This window comes from Tamandua tetradactyla, chromosome 7 (assembly GCF_023851605.1).
Source record: "Tamandua tetradactyla isolate mTamTet1 chromosome 7, mTamTet1.pri, whole genome shotgun sequence".
Taxonomy (NCBI): Eukaryota; Metazoa; Chordata; class Mammalia; order Pilosa; family Myrmecophagidae; genus Tamandua; species Tamandua tetradactyla.
The window spans coordinates 113846060-113863767 of NC_135333.1; the positions used below are offsets into that span (position 1 = coordinate 113846060).

General features: G+C 41.4%; 1 protein-coding gene across 1 annotated transcript; it reads right to left on the reverse strand.

The window, feature by feature from the left end:
* Positions 1–873: 873 nt before the first annotated feature.
* Positions 874–6534, reverse strand: LOC143642415 (keratin, type II cytoskeletal 6A-like). Its single transcript, XM_077110772.1, has 9 exons — positions 5924–6534; positions 4780–4994; positions 4372–4432; positions 4133–4228; positions 3844–4008; positions 3211–3336; positions 2103–2323; positions 1850–1884; positions 874–1749 (listed from the first exon to the last, which is right to left on the reverse strand). Exons 1-9 carry the CDS (start codon positions 6464–6466, stop codon positions 1514–1516), a joined length of 1698 nt encoding a protein of 565 aa, XP_076966887.1. The 5' UTR covers positions 6467–6534; the 3' UTR covers positions 874–1513.
* Positions 6535–17708: the final 11174 nt, after the last annotated feature.

A 17708-nucleotide genomic window follows, 5' to 3' on the forward strand; every position in this document is an offset into this window, starting at 1 on the left:
GGGATGGGATGGGCAATGGCAGGCACTGTGCAGAGAAAACAGTTTACTGTTCTTTACTTTAATTGTTCAGTCTCTTTCTCCCGCTCTTCCATGGATGCAATACACTGTTCTTCTGGTCTCCGGAACCTCAAAATAGTTGTATCAGACAGTTCCTTCTGGTTCAGCAGTTGTTCTGGTGGGAGGACTGTGACCTGGAGCTCCCCCACTCTGACATCTTCCCCTGAATTCTTAACACGAGAGTTTTGTGCCTACCTTTTTGCATACTTAATTTACCAACTTTAGGGTTTCCAACTTTTCCCTGTTGTGACTGTTGCTCTGATACATGTCTGTATCTCTACTCTTTTCTGCATCTCGACCATTTCCTCAAGCTATGCTTCTCCATGTGTAATACCAGTTTAGTAGTATGCACATTTTAAATTTTCTAAATATACAGGTTATCAGCCAATTTTTTGGACATAAACAAAATATTCTATTCTCTTTTCAAATATTATTTGCCCTGATTGGTCAGAAATATGCTTCTCCAACAGGATATTATGGGTGTAGTGGTCCAGAGACCAAGACAGGGGGACCAAGCTGCTGGTACCTGATATGGGCGATAAAATGTAGAGTGTACACTGTAGGTAGGCCAGGTCCCTCCACTCCACCTGCTGCAGTTTAGGATGGAATATGATCTGGGAAGGAACCATGAGCATTGGGAAGCTGCTGAGCTTCTGTGTCTTAAACTTTTCTGAAGGAGTATATGGGGTAAAGGGTAGGAGAGAATTTAGCTGAAAGCACATGGAGATCTGGGGTGTTTTTCAAAAATAAAAAGACATTTGAGAGATGGAAATTAAAAACCATTGACACAAAAGCAAGGCAATATTAAACAATGCATTATATTATAAATCTGCTTTATTTAGCAATTACAAGAGAGCAAAGAGTAGAGGATTCTACAAGGAAAGAAGACATGGTAAAACTCATTTTCTAGCCTGAGTCCAGCCAGAAGGACAGGGAGGAAGGCAATCAGTACAACACATGGGTACTGATTCTGTACATCACTGGATCAGGCACTTGAGCTTCCATGGCCCAGCAAGAGAAATGCACAATACTTTGTAAAATGGAGACTCCTAGACCACTGGAATCAAAGGGAGGCTATCCTGTTCTGAAGTAGGACCAGACCAGGTTTTCTTAATTTAAGGGTTAGGAGTTAACGTTCTTTTAATGCTCAGCCTCTGATATCAGATGTTGAAAGCAAGAGACAGATCATTCAGTAACAAGGCAAAGCTTGAAATTCGATCAGTTGTGATTAAATTATATTGTAAAATCAGAGGCTGACATCCATCCTGATGTTAACCAAAGGAGGCTCAAGTGGAACAGGGGCTTAAGTAGTGTGAGCTTTGTCTCAGAGGGAAAGAGGAGGCCAGAACCCCAGAGAGAAGAAGAAATGTGACATCTGCAAGACCCCTAAGTGGGGGGACTAGGCAGCTCGAGAGGGGGCCTTGGCCTAGTGGATCCAAGTGCTGGTGGTAGAACTTCAGTGCCTGTAGCTCTTCCTGCTGGAGGAAGAAGTGGTGGTGTATTTGATGGTAGAACTGCTGCCCCCAGCAGAGCTGAGGCCACCGCTGATGCCTCTGCCACTTCCGGAACTGAAGCCACCTCCAAGGCTGTGACCACTGCTGTAGGAGTAGCCACTACCTCCACCCAGGCCTAAGCCACTGCTGACACCGCTGGCGCCGCCATAGCCACTGGAGACGGTGGACTGCACCACAGCTGTGGTGAGGGGGGGACAAGGAAAGAAGACATGGTGAGACTCATTTCTTAGCCTGAGTCCAGCCAGAAGAACAGGGAGGAAGGGAGTAAAAGTACTTACAGATGTTGACCTGTCCAACGCCTTCCCCTTGCAGCCTATGAGAAGAAATACAGAGAAGATGAGACTCAGAAATCCATTACCTGGATCAGTGTGGGATGCCCCATTTGGTGGAACAGACTATGGGGAAAATGTACTTTCACTTGTTCCTAAGACTAGCACTCATGGCCATGACCATAGGGTCCTAAACTTGTACTCAGTGGCCTGTTGCTTGGAGATACACCCAGAGGTTGAAGAAGGACTGTGAGTTAATCACCTGCATTCCTCGCCTTCCAGCAGCTTCCTGTAGGTGGCGATCTCCACGTCCAGAGATAGTTTGACATTCAAGAGATCTTGGTACTCCTTCAGTAACTGGGCCATGTCCTGCTTTGCCTTCTGCAGGGCATCCTCCAGACTTTCCAGCTTATTCTTGGCATCCTGGAGGGCCATCTCCCCACGCTGCTCAGCATCAGCGATGGAGGCCTGCAGGTTGGCATTCTAGAGGGAGTAAAACAAGGAGAATGAACTTGCAATCTGGTTTTCCAGTGCAGACCAACCCTGGTTCTTCTTTCCCAGCTAGGAAGAATTCGACAGCCCAGAGTTGACGGATAAGGACTCTTCTTATCTCTCTTTGTGTCCTGAAGACTTGTCAACTCTGGAAACACTGGAGGAAAACCTGTGCCCCTTTGTGTCGGCCAGCGTGCTTGAGAATGCAGTCTGACTGTGCACTGACTGATGAGAGACACTTGTGGACATGAGGCCAGGAGGCATTGGAAGAAATGGACCTGCATCTTTGTTTTGAGTATTGTCACCAAATGCAAACATGGAGCAGAGTTGGTAGTGTCTTTCTTGAATGCAACTCAAGTTTTACAATGTGACTAATATCTTCAATTGCAGTAGTGAGTTTTCAATGAACCTACTGAAAATTTTCTTTCCTCCTCTCAGTCACTTACACATTTGGGAAGCAGGGATCTTCTCCTGTACTTTAGTTCCACTCTCTTTTTTAAAAATTCCTGACTGGACTTGCAACATTTTTTCTATAATTTTGGCCTTCCTTTCTTCCCAATTTGTTCCTTAAACGTTCTCAAGCCAATTATTTCTCTTAGGTCAACCGCATTTCAATGGCTCTATCCCACATTTCCACCCCTTTATCAGCTGGGTCTGGCTCTGTCCATGTGTTTGTAACATTTTCTTGGATTTTGACCCATCTCTCCTAAACAGTAGGGCTCAATAAGGGCAGCCACCACATGTCTTCTTCTCTCCTCCTATTGGCTTGGTCACTACCAAGCAAGGTATTTGTTCAAATGATGGGTGATGACAGCCTCATAGTCTAGAAAGATAAGATAAGAGTATTTCTATCCCATTGCTTCCCAACCCCACCCTACCTGTTTTTTGACATTGTCAATCTCTGATCTCAGTCTCTGGATCATGCGGTTCATCTCAGCAATCTCCTGCTTGGTGTTGCGCAGGTCATCCCCATGTCTGCCTGCTGTGACCTGCAGCTCTTCGTACTGTAGTCCAGAGAGAGTGAGAGATAGTATACGTGAGTTTCCCCAGGCCTTTCATGACTTTCTCTCTCAATCAGGCATTTAATACATATGAACATAATGGGGACTTTAGGAGAAGTTGGTATTGCAAGATGGTTCAACACTGAACATTTGAATCCCAGACCATCCTTTCTGTGGGACCACTGACTGCCCAGTTCTTCTGGATGGCTGGTGTCCTGTACAATGCTTCTGAAAGCCAGTATTCATGGTGAAGCTAAAAGCAAAGATCACTAGCTCAGTATCTATGGTACCTTAACTCTTGTGTTTGGATTCTTTTACTGAATAGACTTGGACGTAAAATCTGAAAGTGTGCACCCTCAGTGTGCACAGACACGTATTCTGTACAATGACTCTAGCTTCCTAGCAGGACCTTTCCTGAATGCAGTCTGCAGACTTTCAGTGAACCTCCTAGCTGGACCTCTGCAGTTAGGAGCCTCATGGATTCCTCATGACTGCCAACTCACTGCTCACCTTGGTCTGGTACCAGGACTCGGCCTCGGCCCGGCTGCGGTTGGCGATGTCCTCGTACTGGGCCCTGACCTCGGCGATGATGCTGTCCAGGTCCAGGGAGCGGTTGTTGTCCATGGACAGGACCACGGACGTGTCGCTGAACTGAGTCTGCATCTGGGACAGCTCCTGTAGAACATAACATTTTAAGATGATATTTTCCAGGTACAATGATAAGGAATCCCAAACCAATTAATCTTCCACCCTTCCTGGAACCCCGTTAAACTAAACAAAAGGAGTGGGCATGGCTTACCTGCTCATAGAAGGCTCTCAGGAAATCAATCTCCTCTCTGAGACCATCTACCTTGGCTTGCAGTTCAACCTTATTAATGTAGGCAGCATCGACGTCCTGAGGAAAAACAGCCTGGAGTCAGCTGTGCCCTCCTGCTCTAGCCTTAGGCTTCCTCTCTAGTGTCGTCTCAGATTCGGGCAGAGACGCACAACGCCCCCCTTCAGCAAAGAAACTTAACCCCCTGGTCTTCATTTGCTCACCTTCTTCAGAGTCACAAATTCATTTTCTGCTGCTGTACGTTTGTTAATTTCATCTTCATATCTGTAACAAGAAAAGGATAAGATATATTTGAGCCACTTTGGTAACATGACATGGAAAAGGAAGCCTGGGTTTCAATCCTTTTAATGAAACGAAATGAAATATTTCCGCATTGAATATTCCTGTAGAAAGAACCTAAAAGATTCTTTTTATGGTCCCCAAATTTATTTTCTTCTTTCCTCTCCACCAACACATTCGATTTACTCTTTTTAATGTGCTTTTGGGCAATGATTTGCAATTTCATTTCCACTGGACATGGAAAGCAATTGATTCCAAGTAACAGCTGGCGACGCCTTTGCTCCGGCACACCACCTTCAAGCACTGAGCCCCACATCCCCTGTTCAACTCACTTGTTCTTCATGTCGTCCACCAGGTCCTGCATGCTTCGGAGCTCTGCGTCCAGGCGGCCTCTGTCCCCGGTGATAGAATCCAGCTGCCTTCTGAGGTTGCTGATGTACTGCTCAAACAGAGGCTCCAGGCTCTGCCTCTCGGTCTTGGGACCTTGCTGCTGGAGCAGGGTCCATTTGGTCTCCAGAACCTTGTTCTGCTGCTCCAGGAAGCGCACCTGGAGAGCAAATAAGATGGCATTTGTCAGACCAAGGGAGGGTGAGTATCTGTGTTAATTAGATCCCCATGTGGACCTGGGAGGTCTCCATGGTGCTGAGAAACTCCTGAGCATGAGGAGAGCTCAGGCTGAGAGTTCTGTTCCCCTGAACATTTTTCCTTCCAAACCCACAGATCCCACCAAGAAAAGCTCCCCACGCATCTCTGAGCTTACCCACTCTGCAAGTTATGGAGCTCATCAGAGATTTACAACACTTACTCTCTTTTTTTCTCGTAAAGCAGAATCCTCAATATACCTTGAAAATAACATTAAACTGATAGATTGTCCAAATCTTTTATTTTACATAGGACTTCCATTTTAAAAGATGCAACATGGTATCTAATGAATAGATTGTAACCGCACTTTCCCCTTGACACATGATTCTCGTCTAAATATCCTTGATAGATAGCTGTCCCCTGTTTCTAGCACAAATTCACTGCCCTGTGGGTTATATAGAGGATTGTAAGCCTCTTTATCTCATGTGAGCAGAACGTCCTTTTCTTAGTCTATATTTTTTCCCTCCCATGCAGAGTAGGTTTCGATTGGCCTTTCCTTGGTAATCCTGTGGCCCTTCAGGGGTTGAAGTCAACCCACTCCACTTCCCATTTACTTGACTCTGCTTCAGCCTCATCAAAAGTTGAGGATTCCATCTAAGCCCAATGAGGGGCATTTAAGAGATTCATCAGGTGTACCTGCTTTCCATCACCTTCTTTCTACCCGTGTTCAACAAGAAGCCAGTCAGTCATCCCTCTGGAATCCTGATCTACGTCTCCTTCTCCCTCTTTCCTAAATCTCCCCTGTCCCCCAACCCTTTATTAGACAACCTTTTATTGTTTCCCAAGTTTGGGCCCCCTGAAGCGCCCTGTGTAGACTGAGCCCTCGAGTCTTACCTTGTCAATGAAGGAGGCAAACTTGTTGTTGAGGGTCTTGATCTGCTCCCGCTCCTCGTTCTTCACCCGCTGGATGGTGGGGTCGATTTGCAGGTTTAGAGGAGTCAGGAGATTCTGGTTGACGGTGACCTCTTGGATGCCTCCAGGGGGGCAGACAGGGAAGCCAGGGCCCCCATAGCCACCACCAAATCCAGCCCCGCCACCAAAGCCAAAGCCACCGCTGACTCCACTGCCAAATCCAAATCCACTCCCGGCTCCTCCTCCAAGGCCAAAGCCTCCTCCAACTCTGCCACCGTATCCACTCCTGATGACACAGCTGCCCCCTCCGAGGGATATCCTCTTGGCGCCCCCCAGGCTGTGGAGGCTCCGGCTTCCAAAGCCAGCTCCTCCACAAACCCCACCCAGGCCACCACTGCCCCTGGAGCGGGACACAGAGACGCTGCTGAAGCCAGAGCGGCAGACCCCAGGGACTCTGGCTGAGCTGGTGCTGAAGCCCCGGTGGCTGCTGCTGCTCTGGGTCCTCATGGTGGATTTGCTAGACATGGTTCCCTGGAGAGGTGGAGGCTGAAGGAAGCACGAGTGGCTGGAGTGTAGAGCTGAGAGAAGGAGAAGTGTGAGATGGGCCTCCTGGCTGCAGGTTATATATGGTGAAAATGGGCTGGGCTCAGTCCTGGAAGGTGAGCTTGCAGATTGGAAAGGGCTGGGCTTTACACATTGTGAGATCACCCCCAATCATTAGAAAAGTTATGAAATATGAAGATTTTTTTCATCCGTACTCAGGGATAAATTTCTTGCCTTCAAGTTTTGACTTGATGCCAATACAATAAGACTATTAACAATTCGCTGAAGTCAGGATTTAGTCATTGTTTCAAAGCAACGTTCACCATGTTATGCTGGTATATCAGAATATACTGGGTGATCTCTCATCCCGACCTCGTTCGTTTCTAGCAGCTGGTAAATTGGAGCTCAACTGTAATCTGTCGTATAAACTCTAACAGAGAGATTGCTGATTTTTCTGATGATCACAAATGTTAAATTTGACCTTTTAGTGTAAAATTTCAAACGGATGTAAAACTAAAAGGAAAACTTATAGACTCTACACTCATCATGAGGCTTTAGCAATTTCCTCGTGGCCAAACTTCTTTCCTCTCTACCCCCACCAATTTCCCTCTCCCACTTAAAACTATGAAAGAAAATCCCAGTGATCATATAATTTCATCATTAAATAATTCAGAATGGTGTCTTATCAAAATACTCTTTAAAAATATAACCAAAACATCATTTTTACATCACAGAAATTTATCAATTTTTTAAACACCAAGAGTCTAGTCAATATTGAAATACCCCTGTTGGTCTGATATCTTATAATTTAGTACTCCAATAAGGATCCAAATAAAGTCTATCCATATTGTATTTGGGTGATATGTCTTTTATTTTATGTGTCTAGTTAACCATATGAATCATTAGATTCATCTCTATCTCTTTTTGCCTTGAAATTTATTTGTCAAATAAACCAGGCTAATTGTCCTCTGATTTTTTTTGATTGCATCCTTATGATATCACTTAATATTTTACTCTATCCTTGGCATTTCCAGTAAACTTATAGTTAAATCTAGAAGCCTAGTAAGTTTCTCTTATGTATTTAAACTTTTCCAGACATAGAGATAGGGAAGTGTCTACTTATAATGTTGGACATTTTTACTTATACATTTGTTTAGGTATTTAAAAATCGGATAAATAATACAAGTTTATGAAACAAAGTACATGCTCCAGGCTATATTCCAGCCATTCAATTTTCCTATTTGGAAGCAAGTGCTGTTACCAAGTTCCCTGTGTATCCTTCCAGTAACTTGGATATGATTCTGTGGTTTTTCTGGGGCATGTGAGATATATGTGTATGTGTGTGTATGAGAGAGTGTATGAGAGAGACTATCAGTTGTGGATATAAACATACATTTGTACAAATATACACATATACCACATATGCTCTCTTTCCCTTTAGGGCTTCCAAATATGCTTGCAGTGGATTTACTTTGGTTTCCATCTCTATATTTTCTCTTGACTGTCTAAACACTCTGTGGTCTTTATGTGATGCTGTTCATATATCTGTGTCTTCTGGGTGTGTGCTATTGTGCCTTCGGTAATGTTTATTCCCCTGTGCGTTGCTTTCCATTTGGTCTTCATTTAGGAATTGGAGTTATTGTGTTCTTTGCTTCTTTTCTGAGCGCTACAAGCTAATGTTTTATCTTACGTTTCTCACTGTACTGTCCTTTGCGCTCTTATATCACGGAGATGATCATTTCATTTAATTTTTAATAATTTTCATAGTGACTTTTTTATGGTGAATATTCTTTGCTTGCCTTTTATTTTCCCTACCCCTTTAATTTACTTGAATATGTGTTTCTTTTGTTCGTCTTGAAATGGTTACTTTCTAATTAATATTCATCTTTGAATTTGCAGAAACTATTCTGGGGGAGGGGTTGAGACTGTATTGCAATATTGCATGAATAATTCTTTCAATCTTTGATTTGTGCCAGCCAGCAAAGATCACTGCAGATAGGCTCCCAATTCACAAATCTTTCTGCTTTTTTTTTTTTTTGCCTCACCAACAGTTCGCTATAAATAAAGCTTGTCTCTGCTTTCTTATTTAACCCTGACTTCGGTTTCTGGAAACTTCCTGACAAATGGAGTCCTGTCTCCAGCCCACACACCCAGTTCCCAGTGTCGCAAACAAGAAATTCATGGATTGGCACCTGAGGGAATACCATTTACATTGACTTAGTATTAATTTAATTAATAAGCAGTTCCTACCATGTAGTCAGACCTCAATGTTAAGACATTCTTGGTTGTGCTTTGTGATTACCATGCTGTTTCACTCTCCTTGCTGGTCATAAGAGTGTTTTTCAACTGGCTTATTCTTAGAGAGGTAGCTTGTGATATCTTCTCTGGGTTTTTCCAATGCCTTTGGTTTACTTATCCATTTCTGTGAGAATGTTCTTCTATTTTTTGGTTTTGAGTTTTAAGATCTTTTAGTTTTGGTGGTTGAAAATGGAGTTTGTCTGTATGTCTTTGTCCCCCTTGTGTTTTAAGTAATTTTTGAGGAAATGGCTCACTCTTTTCTACCAGGCCAAATTCAGAAGTCTTCTATTGACATGTTCATATTTAAAGCATCGTGTCATTTAAAATACTAACCCAACAACTTAACTAAGGACTATTACTTTTCCTCTCTCATGCCTTGTGCAAATAATTCTATTCAATGCTGACATCACTGCCTTGGTGTGTCTTCTTCCCTATTGCTATATTGTGAGTCACCCAAAAGTTTTCTGGAGCACATCATATTTCAAGTTAAAAGAAATATAAAGAAAGTCATAATCAATCTCCATTTGCCAATCAGCTGTTTAAGTGATTCAACATTTCTCAATCTTATGTCATCTAGCTCCCTAACAGTATTTCTTTTGTTGAGCATTTTAAAGGAAATCCATATATCAAATCATTATACTTATGAATATTTAATGGGCATGTCTAAGTAATAATGGAAGTTTAACCTAACTGTTTAACATATTGTATCCATCATAATCAACAGTCATTCCTTAGTGAAATCTAATATGCGCTTTATACTCACAATTTCCTGATTATCTCACAGATGTCTTTTTATGACAGGTCTGCATGATGCAACATGCAAACTAGGCTCACATAATGCATTTGGCTGCTTAAAACAAATCTTTTAAGTTTTGTTTAATCCATAAAAGACCTCTTTGTTTCTTTTTTGTGCCATTGATTTGGGAAGAAATTTGGTTATTCTTTCTGTAGAATGTTCACATTCTGGATTTGGCTGATTATTTCTTGTTGATGTCACTTAGTTTCTTTTATTCCCTTTTCTTCCTATATACTCATAGTTCTGTTTGAATCTTGATTAGATTTAGTCCAATTATTTCAGGAAAGATTATTTCATAGCCAATGTTACGTGTTTCCTATTGAATCATATCACGAGGCACATAATACAATTGTTGTGAATTTGGATTAGGTTTCAGCCTGATCTCTCCACTGTAAAGTACGCAGTAATATTGTCATTTAAGATTTTAACATATATTGGTGGTTATTTCCCAATTTACTATTCCATTAAGGGTGGTAAATGGTGGCATTTTTTTATTTTTTATTTTTTATTTTTATTTTTTATTAACGGAAAGAAAGAAAAAAAGGAAAAAAAAAAGAAATTAACACAACATTTAGAAATCATACCGTTCTACATATGCACTCAGTAATTCTTAACATCATCAAATAGATGCATGATCATCATTTCTTAGTACATTTGCATCGGTTTAGAGGAACTAGGAACACAACAGAAAAAGATATAAAATGTTAATATAGAGAAAAGAAATAAAAGTAGTAATAATAGTAAAAAACAACAACAAAAAAACCCTTTAGCTCAGATGCAGCTTCATTCAGTGTTTTAACATGATTACTTTACAATTAGGTATTATTGTGCTGTCCATTTTTGAGTTTTTGTATCTAGTCCTGTTGCACAGTCTGTATCCCTTCAGCTTCAATTACCCATTGTCTTACCCTGTTTCTAACTCCTGCTGGACTCTGTTACCAATGACATATTTCAAGTTTATTCTCGAATGTCTGTTCACATCAGTGGGACCATACAGTATTTGTCCTTTAGTTTTTGGCTGGACTTACTCAGCATAATATTCTTTAGGTCCATCCATGTTATTACATGCTTCATAAGTTTATCTTGTCTTAAAGCTGCATAATATTCCATCGTATGTATATACCACAGTTTATTTAGCCATTCTTCTGTTGATGGAGATTTTGGCTGTTTCCATCTCTTTGCAATTGTAAATAACGCTGCTATAAACATTGGTGTGCAAATGTCCGTTTGTGTCTTTGCCCTTAAGTCCTTTGAGTAGATACCTAGCAATGGTATTGCTGGGTCGTATGGCAATTCTATATTCAGCTTTTTGAGGAACCGCCAAACTGCCTTCCACAGTGGTTGCACCATTTGACATTCCCACCAACAGTGGATAAGTGTGCCTCTTTCTCCGCATCCTCTCCAGTACTTGTCATTTTCTGTTTTGTTGATAATGACCATTCTGGTGGGTGTGAGATGATATCTCGTTGTGGTTTTGATTTGCATTTCTCTAATGGCCAGGGACATTGAGCATTTCTTCATGTGCCTCTTGGCCATCCGTATTTCCTCTTCTGGTAGGTGTCTGTTCAAGTCTTTTTCCCATTTTGTAATTGGGTTGGCTGTCTTTTTGTTGTTGAGTTGAACAATCTCTTTATATATTCTGGATACTAGACCTTTATCTGATATGTCATTTCCAAATATTATCTCCTATTGTGTAGGCTGTCTTTCTACTTTCTTGATGAAGTTCTTTGATGCACAAAAGTGTTTAATTTTGAGGAGCTCCCATTTATTTCTTTCTTTCTTCAGTGCTCTTGCTTTAGGTTTAAGGTCCATAAAATTCCTCCAGTTGTAAGATTCATAAGATATCTCCCTACATTTTCCTCTAACTGTTTTATGGTCTTAGACCTAATGTTTAGATCTTTGATCCATTTTGAGTTAACTTTTGTATAAGGTGTGAGATGCGGGTCTTCTTTCATTCTTTTACATATGGATATCCAGTTCTCTAGGCACCATTTATTGAAGAGACTGTTCTGTCCCAGGTGAGTTGGCTTGACTGCCTTATCAAAGATCAAATGTCCATAGATGAGAGGGTCTATATCTGAGCACTCTATTCGATTCCATTGGTCGATATATCTATCTTTATGCCAATTCCATGCTGTTTTGACCACTGTGGCTTCATAATATGCCTTAAAGTCAGGCAGCGCGAGACCTCCAGCTTCGTTTTTTTTCCTCAAGATGTTTTTAGCAATTCGGGGCACCCTGCCCTTCCGGATAAATTTGCTTTTTCTAATTCTGAAAAATAAGTTGTTGGGATTTTGATTGGTATTACATTGAATCTGTAGATCAGTTTAGGTAGGATTGACATCTTAATTATATTTAGTCTTCTAATCCATGAACACGGTATGCCCTTCCATCTATTTAGGTCTTCTGTGATTTCTTTTAGCAGTTTTTTGTAGTTTTCTTTATATAGGTTTTTTGTCTCTTTGGTTAAATTTATTCCTAGGTATTTTATTCTTTTAGTTGCGATTGTAAATGGGATTCGTTTCTTGATTTCCCCCTCAGCTTGTTCATTACTAGTGTATAGAAAAGCTACAGATTTTTGAATGTTGATCTTGTAGCCTGCTACTTTGCTGTACTCATTTATTAGCTCTAGTAATTTTGTTGTGGATTTTTCCGGGTTTTCGACGTATAGTATCATATTGTCTGCAAACAGTGATAGTTTTACTTCTTCCTTTCCAATTTTGATGCCTTGTATTTCTTTTTCTTGTCTAATTACTTTGGCTAGAACTTCTAACACAATGTTGAATAATAGTGGTGATAGTGGACATCCTTGTCTTGTTCCTGATCTTAGGGGGAAAGTTTTCAATTTTTCCCCATTGAGGATGATATTAGCTGTGGGGTTTTCATATATTCCCTCTATCATTTTAAGGAAGTTCCGTTGTATTCCTATCTTTTGAAGTGTTTTCAACAGGAAAGGATGTTGAATCTTTTCAAATGCCTTCTCTGCATCAATTGAGATGATCATGTGATTTTTCTGCTTTGATTTGTTGATGTGGTGTATTACATTAATTGATTTTCTTATGTTGAACCATCCTTGCATACCTGGGATGAATCCTACTTGGTCATGATGTATAATTCTTTTAATGTGTTGTTGGATACGATTTACTAGAATTTTATTGAGGATTTTTGCATCTATATTCATTAGAGAGATTGGTCTGTAGTTTTCTTTTTTTGTAATATCTTTGCCTGGCTTTGGTATGAGGGTGATGTTGGCTTCATAGAATGAATTAGGTAGTTTTCCCTCCACTTCGATTATTTTGAAGAGTTTGAGGAGAGTTGGTACTAATTCCTTCTGGAATGTTTGATAGAATTCACATGTGAAGCCGTCTGGTCCTGGACTTTTCTTTTCAGGGAGCTTTTGAATGATTAATTCAATCTCTTTACTTGTGATTGGTTTGTTGAAGTCATCTATTTCTTCTTGAGTCAAAGTTGGTTGTTCATGTCTTTCCAGGAACCCGTCCATTTCATCTAAATTGTTGTATTTATTAGCGTAAAGTTGTTCATAGTATCCTGTTATTACCTCCTTTATTTCTGTGAGGTCAGTAGTTATGTCTCCTCTTCCATTTCTGATCTTATTTATTTGCATCCTCTCTCTTCTTCTTTTTGTCAATCTTGCTAAGGGCCCATCAATCTTATTGATTTTCTCATAGAACCAACTTCTGGTCTTATTGATTTTCTCTATTGTTTTCATGTTTTCAACTTCATTTATTTCTGCTCTAATCTTTGTTATTTCTTTCCTTTTGCTTGCTTTGGGATTAGCTTGCTGTTCTTTCTCCAGTTCTTCCAAGTGGACAGTTAATTCCTGCATTTTTGCCTTTTCTTCTTTTCTGATAAAGGCATTTAGGGCAATAAATTTCCCTCTTAGCACTGTCTTTGCTGCGTCCCATAAGTTTTGATATGTTGTGTTTTCATTTTCATTCGCCTTGAGGTATTTACTAATTTCTCTTGCAATTTCTTCTTTGACCCTCTTGTTGTTTAAGAGTGTGTTGTTGAGCCTCCATGCATTTGTGAATTTTCTGGCACTCCGCCTATTATTGATTTCCAACTTCATTCCTTTATGATCCGAGAAAGTGTTGTGTATGATTTCAATCTTTTTAAATTTGTTAAGACTTGCTTTGTGACCCAGCATATGGTCTATCTTTGAGAATGATCCATGAGCACTTGAAAAAAAGGTGTATCCTGCTGTTGTGGGATTTAATGTCCTATAAATGTCTGTTAAGTCTAGTTCATTTATAGTAATATTCAGATTCTCTATTTCTTTATTGATCCTCTGTCTAGATGTTCTGTCCATTGATGAGAGTGGTGAATTGAAGTCTCCAACTATTATGGTATATGTGTCTATTTCCCTTTTCAGTGTTTGCAGTGTATTCCTCACGTATTTTGGGGCATTCTGGTTCGGTGCATAAATATTTATGATTGTTATGTCTTCTTGTTTAATTGTTCCTTTTATTAGTATATAGTGTCCTTCTTTGTCTCTTTAACTGTTTTACATTTGAAGTCTAATTTGTTGGATATTAGTATAGCCACTCCTTCTCTTTTCTGGTTGTTATTTGCATGAAATATCTTTTCCCAACCTTTCACTTTCAACCTATGTTTATCTTTGGGTCTAAGATGTGTTTCCTGTATACAGCATATAGAAGGATCCTGTTTTTTAATCCATTCTGCCAGTCTATGTCTTTTGATTGGGGAATTCAGTCCATTAACATTTAGAGTTATTACTGTTTGGATAATATTTTCCTCTACCATTTTGTCTTTTGTATTACATATATCATATCTGACTTTCTTCTTTCTACACTCTTCTCCATACCTCTCTCTTCTGTCTTTTTGTATCTGACTCTAGTGCTCCCTTTAGTATTTCTTGCAGAGCTGGTCTCTTGGCCACAAATTCTCTCAGTGACTTTTTGTCTGAGAATGTTTTAATTTCTCCCTCATTTTTGAAGGACAATTTTGCTGGATATAGGAGTCTTGGTTGGTAGTTTTTCTCTTTTAGTAACTTAAGTATATCATCCCACTGTCTTCTAGCTTCCATGGTTTCTGCTGAGAAATCTACACATAGTCTTATTGGGTTTCCCTTGTATGTGATGGATTGCTTCTCTCTCGCTGCTTTCAAGATCCTCTCTTTCTCTTTGACCTCTGACATTCTAACTAATAAGTGTCTTGGGGAATGCCTATTTGTGTCTAATCTCTTTGGGGTGCGCTGCACTTCTTGGATCTGTAATTTTAGGTCTTTCATAAGAGTTGGGAAATTTTCAGTGATAATTTCTTCCATTAGTTTTTCTCCTCCTTTCCCCTTCTCTTCTCCTTCTGGGACACCCACGGCACGTATATTTGTACGGTTCATATTTTCCTTGAGTTCCCTGATACCCTGTTCAAATTTTTCCATTCTTTTCCGGATAGTTTCTGTTTCTTTTTGGAATTCAGATGTTGTATCCTCCAAATCACTAATTCTATCTTCTGTCTCTTTAAATCTATCATTGTAGGTATCCATTGTTTTTTCCATCTTTTCTACTTTATCCTTCACTTCCATAAGTTCTGTGATTTGTTTTTTCAGTTTTTCTATTTCTTCTTTATGTTCAGCCCATGTCTTCTTCATGTCCTCCCTCAATATATCGATTTCATTTTTGAAGAGGTTTTCCATTTCTGTTCGTATATTCAGCATTAGTTGTTTCAGCTCCTGTATCTCATTTGAACTATTGGTTGTTCGTTTGACTGGGCCATATGTTCAATTTTCTGAGCGTGATCCGTTATCTTCTGCTGGCGTCTGGGCATTTAGTCAGATTTCCCTGAGTGTTGGACCCCACAGGTTGTAAGATTTTTCTGTGAAATCTCTGGGTTCTGTTTTTCTTATCCTGCCCAGTAGGTGGCACTCGTGGCACACGTTTGTCTATGGGATCCACCAGTAAAAGTTGCTGTGGGTCCTTTAACTCTGGAAAACTCTCGCCGTAGGGGAGGTTTGGTAGCCGAAGCGTCTTGGAAGAGTGCCAGCCGGCCCGGGGGTCCGAACGCGGGGAGGGTTGCCGGCCGCTGCAGCATGTGAGAACGCCCAACCAAATTTCCTAGTTGGCCTGGGGCACCAAGCGTGGCGAAAGGGCGCCAGCTGTCGCAGACCAGGAGAGTGCACTGTTCCCAGGCGGACCGGGGAGTCACGTGTTTGGAAGGGACCCCCTGGTCACTGTTCTCCGCAGTCTGGGGATTTCTGACCCAACTCTTTCAGTTGGTCCAGGGGGCCTCGCATGGTGGGTACGACAGCCGCCACGGTCTGAGGGGACCGCCTGCCCAATTCTGGCAGCTGGCCTGGGAAGGAGGAAGGGAGGGACTCCAGCCACTTGCCGTCCCGCCCAGGAAAGCCCGCGTCCCTCGGTGTTCTCACCGGAGCTGGTTCTCCCAGACAGTCAGCCGTTCCAGGATGGGGTACGCTGTCCGTTTGATCTCCCTCGTGGCTCGGGAGCTGCTCTGTATTGTCTCCACTCCCCCAGTAGCTGTTCTGGAGGAGGAAAGGTGAGGGCGGCAATGCTGTCTAGGCTGGTGGTGGAGGAGCCAGTGAAGGCGGAAGAGGGCACCGTGGTGGTTGGAGAGCCGCGGAGCAGGAGGGGGAAGAGGCGGGCCAGCGGAGAAAGAGAGGGGAGAAGGAGGGCGGGCGGGTCGGCTGCTGCGGGGCGTGGGCGCCGCGCGGACGGGCCGGCGGAGAAAGAGAGGGGAGAAGGAGGGCGGGCGGGTCGGCTGCTGCGGGGCGTCAATGGTGGCATTTTTATTTTATCATGCCTTCTGCATTTAGTCCCTGAGATTCATCTTTAAAGAAGGACTTTTCATTATTGGCCTTTTTTTTTTCTCATCATTGATGTTTTAGGTAACAACATTTAAGTTACTTAGGAAAGCCAGAATAAATGCTTAGTTCTTTCCCTTTATTTACCACTTTTCAGAGTAATGGGCTGGAGTGCTAACAATCTCTAAAGGTAATCATGGAAGTTTTTTATGTGTTAATTGTAATTGTTTTGGTTTTTGCTATAGTTAAAAATACATGGAAAGGGTGCAAGGGTAGTTCAGTGGTAGAATTCTCACCTGCCATGCGGAAGACCTGGGTTTGATTCCTGGCCCATGTACCTCGAAAAAAAGAAAAAAAAACAACAAATCTTGCTGCAATAATGGGTACACCCATGGAAAAAGAATGAAATGTGACCCCCACCCATGCAGCATACAAAAAAAACCCATGGATTTTAGGGTAATGTGGGACATGGGTTGTTTGCTTTGGACATTATCCATGATCTCTGACGGATGGAGGTGACTGAAGGATACATTGCCTGAGAAGTAGTATGGGAAACTGTTGTGTATACCTATGTTGGAATATTGTGCGGCTACAGAAAGGAATGAAGTTGTGAGGCGTGCAACGAGGTGAATAAACCTTGGGGACATCATGTGGTGCAAAATAAACCAGAAACAAAAGAACAGATATTGTAAGTTCTCTTTTAGAAAATACTTATAAGATAATTGGGACCTCGATTGTAAGCACTTATGGCAGTGACATTTAGTCCAGAGCTATAAATATTATTTCCAGATTTTGAGATGCTGTGCTATATATGTATGTATAACCTGGCAGCGCTCTGAAACTTTGACTACCTGTGTGACACATAAGACTCAGAGTTGGATTTCTGCAGCTCTGGCAGTCAGCATTGCTATATACAACAACTGTTAAAGAAACCGAAAAAGAGATCAGGCTTCAAATAGGGATAAGAAGGAAGCCAACCTGATTGGGACTAAGGTAAATCAGAATACTGAGGTAAGGATGACAATGTAATTTAGAACTTGACCTACTGTATGAGACCAAAGGAAGAGAGGTTTATTTTGGCCAAAACCTAAATTTTCTGCAGCACATAATCTAATTCAACCTGTCTGGATAGCTCATTTAAACAACACAAACACATGGAGTCCAGAATGGGAATGAGGGTTTGTAATTCTGCACAGCTTAATATAATATCTGGATGCATCCCAGGATATGTTGGGCAGATAATTAAAAAGTATTGGCTTGGGTGTGCAAGGGTAGTTCAGTAGTAGAATTCTCACCTGCCATGCGGGAGACCTGGGTTTGTTCCTGGT